Source organism: Bombina bombina, chromosome 1 (genome assembly GCF_027579735.1).
Source record: "Bombina bombina isolate aBomBom1 chromosome 1, aBomBom1.pri, whole genome shotgun sequence".
Taxonomy (NCBI): domain Eukaryota; kingdom Metazoa; phylum Chordata; class Amphibia; order Anura; family Bombinatoridae; genus Bombina; species Bombina bombina.
Genome location: NC_069499.1, coordinates 666,920,378 through 666,934,653, shown reverse-complemented (window position 1 = coordinate 666,934,653; position 14,276 = coordinate 666,920,378). Strand labels below are relative to the sequence as shown.

General features: G+C 40.6%; 1 protein-coding gene across 1 annotated transcript in view; it reads right to left on the bottom strand.

Moving 5' to 3' along the window:
- Nucleotides 1-14,276, bottom strand: part of LOC128660360 (phosphatidylinositol-binding clathrin assembly protein) — a 576,760-nt gene that overhangs the window by 336,671 nt on the left and 225,813 nt on the right. The window contains exon 12 of the mRNA XM_053714177.1: nucleotides 2,687-2,790. Within this exon, the coding sequence (XP_053570152.1) occupies nucleotides 2,687-2,790 (104 nt within the window). The remainder of the gene's footprint in view (nucleotides 1-2,686; nucleotides 2,791-14,276) is intronic.

Below are 14,276 nucleotides of genomic sequence, written 5' to 3'. Positions count from 1 at the left end.
TTTGAGTGTCATAAATAGAAATAAAACGTCACTTACTTACCCTAAGACACTCAACTACATATAGTAGATAGCCAAACCGGTACTGAAACGAGAATCAGTAGAGGTAATGGTATATAAGAGTATATCGTCGATCTGAAAAGGGAGGTAGGAGAAGAAATCTCTACGACCGATAACAGAGAACCTATGAAATAGATCCCTGAGGAAGACCATTGTATTTAAATAGGCAATACTCTCTTCACATCCCTCTGACATTCACTGCATTCTGAGAGGAAAACCGGGCTTCAGCCTGCTGCGAAGCGCATATCAACGTAGAATAATCTAGCACAAACTTACTTCACCACCTCCATGGGAGGCAAAGTTTGTAAAACTGAAATGAGGGTGTGGTGAGGGGTGTATTTATAGGCATTTTAAGGTTTGGGAAACTTTGCACCTTCTGGTAGGAATGTATATCCCCCATACGTCACTAGCTCATGGACTCTTGCTAATTACATGAAAGAAATATCCTTATCATCTGAGAGCCTACTGAGAATGAGTATCAGAGCTCTGGTTTGTACTTGAACTGAAAAAAATGAAAAGACAGTACCTCAATTTTAATGTAAATGTGTAAAAGTACTAAAAAATGCCTAAAACTGTAGTATTATCTGGTGTACGTAACTATGTCCACAGGTTGTGTGAAGCATGTGTAATTGTTCATGCTAATAGCTTGTGGGCTATCTAAGAGCAAGTACCTACTTACCTGTCAGCACTCACTCTACCGTGCTTACTAAGCTGATTCAGGTAGAAAAGCCCATCCTGTGTACTATGCACTGACACATGATCTGAAACAGGAGTACATACACAAGGCCAACAGAAGGAGGCTGCAGAATGAATCCCAGTGACACCTAAGGCAGGCTATTAAACTCCCAGGAGATTTACTCTCACTGTGAGTTGTACCTTTGTACACCCTCTGTCCAATTCCTGGCCCTCTGAGAGGGATAATGGGTCTCACATTAGTCTGAGAACCCTTTCAATCGACATGTAGTCCAGCATTTCAAGATTAAGGAATCATGGTAAAGTGGGAGGACTGGACTTTAATCCCCCATGTGATAGCTCATGGACTCTCGTCATCTTATGAAAGAAACATTCAAGGCCCTCAATAACACTGCTCCCCCCCATATCTCTAACCTTACTCTCCCTCCCATCCCCTTTGCTCTAATCATGACTACATTCTCTCATCTCCTCTTGTTAGATCCTCATATTTCTTTCTACAGAACATCTCCAGAATACCTCAATCTTGTGGAACCTCTGCCATACTACACACAACTCTCCGCTAGCTTTTAAAGTTTCAAGCACTCCTTAAAAGACTCATAGCAATGTTACCTTTGCATATTATACCTATGTTTAGAGCGATTCAGAATCTTTTGGGGCACAACAAATAAATAAACTAATAATAATGTGTAGAGTGTCCAACTGCAGAGTCAGCTATTTCATATAAAACAATAAACCTAAAGGATCGGTGAAACCTTACTCCAAAGTGACCGTCTAGAACCTCTTCAGACTTTAGTACTAAACCTTTAAGGCTAATAAAAGAAAAGAGTGGAACCTAGATGGGATTTTCTTTCTCAATCCAAGTTATGTTTTGAATTAACTGAAAAAAAGAACTACTGCCAGTTAAAGGGACATGCAAGGCAAATACTTTTTCATAAGCATTCTAAAGTTTACCTGTTCTCAAACAATTTATAAACACAAATTAAATGTACCTATCGGGATAGGTATTTCCCTGTGAGCGCATTTCACAAGCATGCTCAGTGTATATTCTAAAACGTCTTTGTTATTTTTCTCCACCGTGTGCCCAGGCTAAAGTTTGCAGAGTGGTAATAAGCACATCATATGTCATTTAGTCTGAGCAGACAGGCTATAGTGCTCCATATACTAAAAGGTAAGTATACGGATTGTTTCTATTCCCCCTAGTCTAACGAGCAGTAAAAATTTATAAAAATTGATAAATTCAAATGCATAAAGTTTTCTAAGTCATAACCTGACAAAGGATTTTTAGTTACGTGGCATTAAATCAAATGCGCATGCGTTCGGGAGTGTGCCATGCAATAATTAATAAGTAGATCTGAGGGGAGTAGATGCTTCATAAAAGGTTGCATTTTAAATAAGGAGGCATGGAAAAAAAAGGGGCTATCGATGGAAATGAAAAAAAAAAAAAATTACTAAACGGATCATATTTGTAATAGTTGGAAACATGGTTTATACAATATAATAGGTTATTTACAATCCTTTACACACTAACTATAAGGGAGAACCTTAGCTTTGGTAAGCATTATACTGCTTTTCATGGTCCTTTAAAGCAGCCATAGGGCGATGCCAGTATGTGTACAATAGAAATCTGTTCAAGAACGGCATTAATGAAAATGTTTGCCAGATAGCAAAGTACCTTTTATTTTATAAAAGAAGAAAGATATTTAAGGGTATTAGTTAAATGGTATCTGGCATGAACGGGGGATCTTACATACACCAATTCCCCTTAAAAGTTGATGAATTTATAGATGACTAATAGGGTAAGCCACGATAAACATAATGCTTTAGGAATTTCAAACAAACAATGGAGAATGTTATGGTTTTCTTACATACTTACCTTGTTAAAAGCACAAAACATTACATGGCTTTATACATGTTAAATACAAAACAGCAAACCTACCTCCCCATGAGTTGCTTGAAGAAGTAGCTATGGCAGGTGTGCTTTGTACAGTTGGCACAAATGTAGGCTGCAGGTCGAAAAGATCGCTGGTAAGGTTGGGCATGCTGTAAGATACCAGGGAATAATATACTTAAACAATTTAAAGATGTCTCTCAGTTATTATATTTAGAAATACACTATTTTATGCATGTTTAAAAATTATATACATACATACATACACAAACACACACTACTGTTCTCCTAATGACCTATTTAAGGTTAGATTACGAGTGGAGCTGTAATTACTGCTCCCAGGCTATCATTGATCGACTTCTCTTTGCGCGAGTCGTGTAGCTCTCGTATTACAAGATGAAAGTAAATGGTTATCACTTGATGGCTAACACGACTCGCACAAAGAGGAGAACTTACAATAATCACAATTGTGTTAACGTACTCTCCCATTGACTTCAATGGAGAGAGAAAAGTGGGGGGAATAAAACATAATTTATGTAAGAACTTACCTGATAAATTCATTTCTTTCATATTGGCAAGAGTCCATGAGCTAGTGACATATGGGATATACAATCCTACCAGGAGGGGCAAAGTTTCCCAAACCTCAAAATGCCTATAAATACACCCCTCACCACACCCACAATTCAGTTTAACGAATAGCCAAGCAGTGGGGTGATAAAGAAAGGAGTAGAAAGCATCAACAAAGGAAATTTGGAAATAATTGTGCTTTATACAAAAAATCATAACCACCATAAAAAGGGTGGGCCTCATGGACTCTTGCCAATATGAAAGAAATGAATTTATCAGGTAAGTTCTTACATGAATTATGTTTTCTATCATGTGATTGGCAAGAGTCCATGAGCTAGTGACATATGGGATATCAATACCCAAGATGTGGAGTCTTCCACTCAAGAGTCACTAGAGAGGGAGGGAATAAAATAAAAACAGCCATATTCCGCTGAAAAAATAATCAACAACCCAAAAAATAAGTTATTTTCACTTTGAAAGAAAAAAACTTAAATCAAAAGCAAAAGAATCAAACTGAAACAGCTGCCTGAAGAACTTTTCTACCAAAAACTGCTTCCGAAGAATTTAGTAAATGTATGCAAAGAGGACCAAGTTGCTGCTTTGCAAATCTGATCAACTGAAGCTTCATTCTAAAAAGCCCACGAAGTGGAGACTGATCTAGTAGAATGAGCTGTAATTCTCTGAGGCGGGGTTTGACCCGATTCCAAATAAGCTTGATGAATCAAAAGTTTCAACCAAGAAGCCAAGGAAATAGCAGAAGCTTTCTGACCTTTCTGAGGACCAGAAAATAAAACAAACTGGAAGTCTTCCTGAAATTTTTAGTAGCTTCCACATAATATTTCAAAGCTATTACCACATCCAAAGAATCCTTAGGAATAGGACACAAGGAAGGAACAACAATTTCTCTATTAATGTTGTTAGAATTCACAACCTTAGGTAAAAATTGAAAAGAAGTCTGCAAAACTGCCTTATCCTGATGAAAAATCAGAAAAGGAGACTCACAAGAAAGAGCAGATAGCTCAAACTCTTCTAGCAGAAGAAACAGCCAAAAGGAACAACACTTTCCAGGAAAGTAGTTTAATGTCCAAAGAATGCATAGGCTCAAATGGAGGAGCCTGTAAAGCCTTCAGAACCAAATTAAGACTCCAAGGAGGAGAAATTGATTTAATGACAGGCTTAATACGAACTAAAGCCTGTACAAAACAGTGAATATCAGGAAGAATAGCAATCTTTCTGTGAAATAAAACAGAAAGAGCGGAGATTTGTCCTTTCAAGGAACTTGCAAACAAACCCTTATCCAAACCATCCTGAAGAAACTGTAAAATTCTAGGAATTCTAAAAGAATGCCAGGAGAATTTATGAGAACACCACCACGAAATGTAAGTCTTCCAAACTCTATAATAAATCTTTCTAGAAACAGATTTACGAGCTTGTAACATAGTATTAATCACTGAGTCAGAGAAACCTCTATGACTTAGAACTAAGCGTTCAATTTCCATACCTTCAAATTTAATGATTTGAGATCCTGATGGAAAAACGGACCTTGAGATAGTAGGTCCGGCCATAACGGAAGTGGCCAAGGCGGGCAACTGGACATCCGAACCAGATCCGCATACCAAAACCTGTGTGGCCATGCTGGAGCCACCAGCAACACAAAAGACTGTTCCATGATGATTTTGGAGATCACTCTTGGAAGGAGAACTAGAGGTGGAAAGATGTAAGCAGGTTGATAACACCAAGGAAGTGTCAGCGCATCCACTGCTTCCATTGATTCAGCATACAAAGCTGTAGAGGTCTCATGTGAAAACGAGCAAAGGGGATTGCGTCCGATGCTGCAGTCATGAGACTTAAAACTTCCATGCACATAGCCACTGAAGGGAATGACTGAGACTGAAGGTGCTGGCAGGCTGCAACCAATTTTAAACGTCTCTTGTCTGTTAGAGACAGAGTCATGGACACTGAATCTATCTGGAAGCTTAAAAAGGTGACCCTTGTCTGAGGAATCAAGAAACTTTTTGGTAAATTGATCCTCCAACCATGTTTCCGAAGAAACAACACTAGTTGATTCGTGTGAGATTCTGCAGTATGTAAAGACTGAGCTAGTACCAAGATATCGTCCAAAGAAAAGAGAATCTCAGAAACTTAAAGTGTTCTGGATGAATCGGAATATGAAGGTATGCATCCTGCAAGTCTATTGTGGACATATAATGTCCTTGCTGAACAAAAGGCAGAATAGTCCTTATAGTCACCATCTTGAAAGTTGGTACTCTTATATAACAATTCAAAATTTTCAGATCCAGAACTGGTCTGAACAAATTTTCTTTCTTTGGTACAATGAATAGGTTTGAATAAAACCCCAAACCTTGTTCCTGAAGAGGAACTGGCATGATTACCCCTGAAGATTCCAGGTCTGAAACACACTTCAGAAAAGCCTGAGCTTTTACTGGATTTACAGGGATGCGTGAGAGAAAAAATCTTCTCACAGGAGGTCTTACTTTGAATCCTATTCGATACCCTTGAGAGACAATGCTCTGAATCCAATGATTTTGGACAGATTTTACCCAACAATCCTTGAAAAACCTTAATCTGCCCCCTATCAGCTGAGCTGGAATGAGGGCCGCACCATCATGCGGACTTAGGGGCAGACTTTGGTTTCCTAAATGGCTTGGATTTATTCCAATTTGAGGAAGGCTTCCAACTGGAAGCAGATTCCTTGGGAGGAGGATTGAGTTTTTGTTCCTTATTCTGATGAAAGGAACGAAAACGGTGAGAAGCCTTAGATTTACTCTTAGGTTTTTTTATCCTGAGGCAAAAAAACTCCTTTTCCTCCAGTGATAGTTGAAATAATAGAATCCAACTGAGAACCAAATAAATTATTACCTTGGAAAGAAAGAGATAGTAATCTAGATTTAGATGTCATATCAGCATTCCAAGATTTAAGCCATAAAGCTCTTCTAGCTAATACAGCTAAAGACATGGATCTAACATCAATTTTGATTATATCAAAAATTGCATCACAAATAAAATGATTAGCATGTTGCAGTAAGCGAACAATGCTAGATATGTCTAAATCCAATTCATGTTGCGCTGAATTTTCCACCCAGAAAGTTGATGCAGCCGCAACATCACCCAAAGAAATAGCAGGTCTGAGAAGATGACCTGAATATAAATAGGCCTTCCTTAGATAAGATTCAAGTTTCCTATCTAAAGGATCCCTAAAGGAAGTGCTATCTTCCATAGGAATAGTGGTACGTTTAGCAAGAGTAGAAATAGCCCCATCAAATTTGGGGACCTTTTACCAAAACTCTATAGATTTTGCTGGTAAAGGATACAATCTCTTAAACCTTGAAGAAGGAATAAAGGAAGTACCTGGCTTATTCCATTCCCTAGAAATCATATCATATCATATAGCCTCAGGAATGGGAAAAACACCTGGGGAAACCACAGGAGGTTTAAAAACAGTATTTAAACGTTTATTAGACTGAACGTCAATAGGAATGGTTACCTCAATATCCAAAGTAATTAACACTTCTTTTAATAAAGAACGCATATACTCTATTTTAAATAAATAAGTAGATTTGTCAGTGTCAATATCTGAGGAAGGATCTTCTGTTTCAGATAGATCCTCATCAGAAGAGGATGAATTATTATGTTGTTGGTCATTTGAAATTTCATCAGCTAAATGAGAAGTTTTAAAAGACCTTTTACGATTATTAGAAGGTGGAAATGCAGACAAAGCCTTCATAATAGAATCAGAAACAAATTCTTTAAAATTTACAGGTATATCATGCACATTAGAAGTTGAAGGAACTGCAACTGACAATGTACTATTACTGATAGAAACACTATCTGCATGTAAATGTTTATCATGACAACTATTACAAATGACATTCGGTGGAATAATTTCTACAATTTTACAACAAATGCACTTAGCTTTTGTAGAACCCATGTCAGGCAGCAATGTTCCAGCAGAAACTTCAGAGGCAGGATCAGATTGGGACATCTTGCTCAATGTAAGAGAAAAAACAACATATAAAGCAAAATTATCTATTTCCTTAAATGACAGTTTCAGGAATGGGAAAAAATGCAAAAGCATAGGTCTCTTGATAGAAAAGAAAGCAGGAGGCAAACAACAATGGGGTATTGAAATAATGAAGAAAAATTGGCGCCAAGTATGATGCACAACGTAACGTAAACTTTTTTGGCGCCAAAAATGACCGGAAATGAGACACTTGCGTCACTAATGACGCCGCCGTGTGAAAGGTCTCAACGTCACGTATGACACCGGAAATGACGAAGTTGCGTAAAAAACGTAATTTCCCGCGCCAAAAAAAACTGCGCCAAAAATGACGCAATAAAGTCTAACATTTGACGCACCCGCGGGCCTAATACCCGCAAATGCAAAAAGTAGTCAAATTGAAAAAGACTAAACCCCAGGTAAGAAATAAATTTCTTAAAGTGTTTATATTCCCAAATATGAAACTGACAGTCTGCAGAAGGAAATACATGAACCTGACTCATGGCAAATAAAAGTACAATACATATATTTAGAACTTTATAAAATTTGCATAAAGTGCCAAACCATAGCTGAGAGTGTCTTAAGTAAATGAAAACATACTTACCAAAAGACACCCATCCACATATAGCAGATAGCCAAACCAGTACTAAAACAGTTCTTAGTAGAGGTAATGGTAAATTTGAGAGTATATCGTCGATCTGAAAAGGGAGGTAGGAGATGAATCTCTACGACCGATAAGAGAACCCATGAAAAAGACCCCCGTTAGAGAAATCATCGTATTCAATAGGTGATACTCCCTTCATGTCCCTCTGACATTCGCTGCACTCTGAGAGGAATCAGGCTTCAACAATGCTGAGAAGCGCATATCAACGTAGAAATCTTAGCACAAACTTACTTCACCACCTCCATAGGAGGCAAAGTTTGTAAAACTGAATTGTGGGTGTGGTGAGGGGTGTATTTATAGGCATTTTAAGGTTTGGGAAACTTTGCCCCTCCTGGTAGGATTGTATATCCCATATGTCACTAGCTCATGGACTCTTGCCAATTACATGAAAGAAAATACCCATACTCGTGCGTTAACCCGAATCACCATAAGACCCCTGCTCTAATAACACCTAAACCGCCACATAGCCCACCGCAAAGTCCCCACTACATTATTTACCCTTAAACCGCCACAGCCCCCACATCAAAGAAACCCACTAACATCTAAACTTCCTAACCTAACACCCCTAAGGTAACAAAAAGTAGACTAACCTTACCTTTACCAAAAAAAAATAAACTACCTTTAAAAAAACAGAATTTATGCTTACCTGATAAATTACTTTCTCCAACGGTGTGTCCGGTCCACGGTGTCATCCATTACTTGTGGGATATTCTCCTCCCCCACAGGGAAAGGCAAGGAGAGCACACAGCAAGAGCTGTCCATATAGTCCCTCCCAGGCTCCGCCCCCCCAGTCATTCGACCGACGGTTAGGAGAAAAAAAGGAGAAACTATAGTGTGCCGTGGTGACTGTAGTGTATAGAGAAAGAAATTCTTCAAACCTGATTAAAAAACCAGGGCGGGCCGTGGACCGGACACACCGTTGGAGAAAGTAATTTATCAGGTAAGCATAAATTCTGTTTTCTCCAACATTGGTGTGTCCGGTCCACGGTGTCATCCATTACTTGTGGGAACCAATACCAAAGCTTTAGGACACGGATGAAGGGAGGGAGCAAATCAGGTTACCTAAACAGAAGGCACCACGGCTTGCAAAACCTTTCTCCCAAAAATAGCCTCCGAAGAAGCAAAAGTATCAAATTTGTAGAATTTGGACAAAGTGTGCAGAGAAGACCAGGTCGCTGCCTTACATATCTGATCAACAGAAGCCTCGTTCTTGAAGGCCCATGTGGAAGCCACAGCCCTAGTAGAGTGAGCTGTGATTCGTTCAGGAGGCTGCCGTCCGGCAGTCTCGTAAGCCAATCGTATGATGCTTTTCAGCCAAAAGGAAAGAGGTAGCAGTAGCTTTTTTTGACCTCTCCTCTTGCCAGAATAAACTACAAACAGAGAAGACGTTTGTCTGAAATCCTTTGTTGCTTCTAAATAAAACCTTAAAGCACGGACTACATCTAAATTGTGTAACAAGCGTTCCTTCTTTGAAAACTGGATTCGGACACAAAGAAGGCACAACTATTTCCTGGTTAATATTCTTGTTGGAAACAACCTTTGGAAGGAAACCAGGTTTAGTACGCAAAACAACCTTATCTGAATGGAACACCAGATAGGGCGGATTACACTGCAGAGCAGATAATTTAGAAACTCTTCTAGCAGAAGAATAGCAACCAAAAACAGAACTTTCCAAGATAACAACTTGATATCTATGGAATGTAAGGGTTCAAACGGAACCCCTTGAAGAACTGAAAGAACCAAATTTAGACTCCAGGGAGGAGTCAAGGGTCTGTAAACAGGCTTGATCCTGACCAAAGCCTGAACAAAAGCTTGAACATCTGGCACAGCTGCCAGTCGTTTGTGTAACAAGACAGATAAAGCAGAAATCTGTCCTTTTAGAGAACTCGCTGATAATCCCTTATCCAAACCTTCTTGGAGAAAGGAAAGGGTCCTAGGAATTTTAATCTTACTCCATGAGAATCCCCTGGATTCACACCAACAGATATATCTTTTCCATATTTTATGGTAATCTTTCTAGTCACAGGTTTTCTGGCTTGTACCAGAGTATCTATCACAGAATCCGAAAACCCACGCTTAGACAAAATCAAGCGTTCAATTTCCAAGCAGTCAGCTGGAGAGAAACTAGATTTGGATGTTCGAATGGACCTTGTACTAGAAGATCCTGTCTCAAAGGTAGCTTCCATGGTGGAGCCGATGACATATTCACCAGATCTGCATACCAAGTCCTGCGTGGCCACGCAGGAGCTATCAAAATCACTGAGGCCTTCTCCTGTTTGATCCTGGCTACCAGCCTGGGAATGAGAAGGAACGGTGGAAACGCATAAGCTAGGTTGAAAGTCCAAGGCGCCACTAATGCATCCACTAGAGTCGCCTTGGGATCCCTGGATCTGGACCCGTAGCAAGGAACCTTGAAGTTCTGACGAGACGCCATCAGATCCATGTCTGGAATGCCCCATAATTGGGTCAACTGGGCAAACACCTCCGGGTGGAGTTCCCACTCCCCCGGATGAAAGGTCTGACGACTCAGATAATCCGCCTCCCAGTTTTCCACTCCTGGGATGTGGATCGCAGACAGGTGGTAGGAGTGATCCTCCGCCCATTTGATGATCTTGGTCACCTCTCTCATCGCCAGGGAACTCCTTGTTCCCCCCTGATGGTTGAAGTAAGCAACAGTCGTCATGTTGTCTGATTGGAATCTTATGAATCTGGCCTTTGCTAGTTGAGGCCAAGCCCGAAGAGCATTGAATATCGCTCTCAGTTCCAGGATGTTTATCGGGAGAAGAGACTCTTCCCGAGACCATAGACCCTGAGCTTTCAGGGAATCCCAGACCGCGCCCCAGCCTAATAGACTGGCGTCGGTCGTGACAATGACCCACTCTGGTCTGCGGAAGCTCATTTCCTGGGACAGGTGATCCTGAGTCAGCCACCAACGGAGTGAGTCTCTGGTCTTCTGATCTACTTGAATCACTGGAGACAAGTCTGTATAGTCCCCATTCCACTGTTTGAGCATGCACAGTTGTAATGGTCTTAGATGAATTCGCGCAAAAGGAACTATGTCCATTGCTGCAACCATCAACCCTACTACTTCCATGCACTGAGCTATGGAAGGCCGTAGAACAGAGTGAAGAACTTGACAAGCATTTAGAAGCTTTGACTCTCTGACATCTGTCAGGAAAATCTTCATTTCTAAAGAATCTAATATTGTTCCCAAGAAAGGGACTCTTGTTGACGGAGACGGGGAACTTTTTTCTATGTTCACCTACCACCCGTGAGATCTGAGAAAGGCTAGAACAATGTCTGTGTGAGCCTTTGTCTTTGAAAGAGACGACGCTTGAATTAGGATGTCGTCCAAGTAAGGTGCCACTGCAATGCCCCTGGGTCTTAGAACCGCTAGAAGGGACCCGAGCACCTTTGTGAAAATCCTTGGAGCAGTGGCTAGTCCGAATGGGAGAGCCACAATAGGTAATGTTTGTCCAGAAAGGCGAACCTTAGGAACTGATGATGATCTTTGTGGATAGGAATATGCAGATACGCATCCTTTAGATCCACGGTAGTCATAAATTGACCCTCCTGGATTGTAGGTAAAATCGTTCGAATAGTTTCCATTTTGAACGATGGCACTCTGAGAAATTTGTTTAGAATTTTTAAATCCAGAATTGGTCTGAAAGTTCCCTCTTTTTTTGGGAACTACAAACAGATTTGAGTAAAACCCCTGACCTTGTTCCACAGTTGGAACTGGGAGTATCACTCCCATCTTTAACAGGTCTTCTACACAATGCAAGAATGCCTGTCTCTTTACTTGGTTTGAAGATAAGTGAGACATGTGGAACCTTCCCCTTGGGGGTAGTTCCTTGAATTCTAGAAGATAACCCTGAGAGACTATTTCTAGTGCCCAGGGATCCTGAACATCTCTTGCCCAAGCCTGAGCAAAGAGAGAGAGTCTGCCCCCTACTAGATCCGGTTCCGGATCGGGGGCTACCTCTTCATGCTGTCTTGGTAGCAGCAGCAGTTTTCTTGGCCTGTTTACCCTTGTTCCAGCCTTGCATTGATTTCCAAGCTGGTTTAGTATGGGAAGCGTTACCCTCTTGTCTAGAGGCTGGCGAGTTGGAAGCCGATCCGTTCCTGAAATTGCGAAAGGAACGAAAATTAGACTTATTCTTAGCCTTGAAAGGTTTATCTTGTGGGAGGGCATGGCCCTTTCCCCCAGTGATGACTGAAATAATCTCTTTCAATTCTGGCCCAAAAGGGGTCTTACCTTTGAAAGGGGTATTAAGCAATTTTGTCTTGGAAGATACATCCGCCGACCAAGACTTTAGCCAGAGCGCTCTGCACGCCACAATTGTAAACCCTGAATTTTTTGCCGCTAACCTCGCTAACTGCAAAGCGGCGTCTAAAATAAAGGAATTTGCTAACTTAAGTGCGTAAATTCTGTCCATGACTTCCTCATACGGAGTCTCCCTACTGAGCGACTTTTCCAGTTCCTCGAACCAGAACCACGCCGCTGTAGTGACAGGAATAATGCACAAAATAGGTTGAAGGAGGTAACCTTGCTGTACAAAAATCTTTTTAAGCAAACCCTCCAATTTTTTATCCATAGGATCTTTGAAAGCACAATTGTCCTCAATAGGAATGGTCGTGCGCTTGGCTAGAGTAGAAAACTCCCCCTCGACCTTAGGGACTGTTTGCCATGTGTCCTTCCTGGGGTCGACCATAGGGAACAATTTCTTAAATATAGGAGGAGGGACAAAAGGTATGCCTGGCTTCTCCCACTCCTTATTCACTATGTCCGCCACCCGTTTAGGTATCGGAAAAGCATCAGGGTGCACCGGGACCTCAAGGAACTGTCCATCTTGCACAATTTTTCTGGGTTGACCAGATTGTCACAATCATCCAGAGTAGATAGCACCTCCTTAAGCAATGCGCGGAGATGCTCTAATTTAAATTTAAATGTCACAACATCAGGTTCTGCCTGCTGAGAAATTCTTCCTGTATCAGAAATTTCCCCATCCGACAAACCCTCCCTCACTGCCACTTCAGATTGGTGTGAGGGTATGACAGAAAAATTATCATCAACGCCCTCCTGCTCTACAGTGTTTAAAACAGAGCAATCGCGCTTTCTCTGAAATGCTGGCATTTTGGATAAAATATTAGCTATGGAGTTATCCATTACTGCCGTCAATTACTGCATAGTAACAAGCATTGGCGCGCTAGAAGTACTAGGGGTCGCCTGCGCGGGCATAACTGGTATAGACACAGAAGGAGATGATGTAGAACTATGTCTACTCCCTTCATCTGATGAATCATCTTGGGCAACTTTATTATCTGTGGCAGTACTGTCCTTACTTTGTTTGGACGCTATGGCACAATTATCACACATATTTGAAGGGGGAACCACATTGGCTACCATACATATAGAACATGATCTATCTGAAGGTACAGACATGTTAAACAGGCTTAAACTGGTTAATAAAGCACAAAAACCGTTTTAAAACAAAACCGTTACTGTCTCTTTAAATGTTAAACAGGGCACACTTTATTACTGAATATGTGAAAAACTATGAAGGAATTATCCAATCTTTACCAAATTTTCACCACAGTGTCTTAATACATTCAAAGTATTGCACCCCAATTTTCAAGCTGTTAACCCTTAAAATGTGGAAACCGGAGCAGTTTTTAATTTTAACCCCCTTACAGTCCCAGCCACAGCCTTTGCTGCAACTTCACCAATCCCAGGGGGGTATATGATACCAAATGAAGCCTTCTAGGAACGTTTTTAGTGGATTCCAGACCCTCACACATGCAGCTGCATGTACTGAACTCAAAATTAACTGCACAGTAATGGCGCGAAAATGAGGCTCTGCCTACTACAGAGAAAGGCCCTTCCTGACTGGGAAGGTGTCTTAACAAGTGCCTGGTACTAAAAACGTTCCCCAATGTTATAAAAGTGTGAAATACAACTTCAAACTGCATATAATACTTAAATAAAGCAATCGATTTAGCCCCTAAAAGTGTCTACCAGTTTATAGCCCATAATAAGCCCTTTATTCTGTTTGAGACTAAGAAAATGGCTTACCGATCCCCATGAGGGGAAAATGACAGCCTTCCAGCATTACACAGTCTTGTTAGAAATATGGCTAGTCATACCTTGAGCAGAAGAGCCTGCTAACTGTTTCCCCCAACTGAAGTTATCTCATCTCAACAGTTCTGTGTGGAAACAGCAAACGATTTTAGAAACTGCTGCTAAAATCATAATCCTCTCACAAACAGAAATCTTCATCTCTTTCTGTTTCAGAGTAAATAGTACATACCAGCACTATTTTAAAATAACAAACTCTTGATAGAAGAATAAAAAACTACAACTAAACACCACAAACTCCTCACCATCC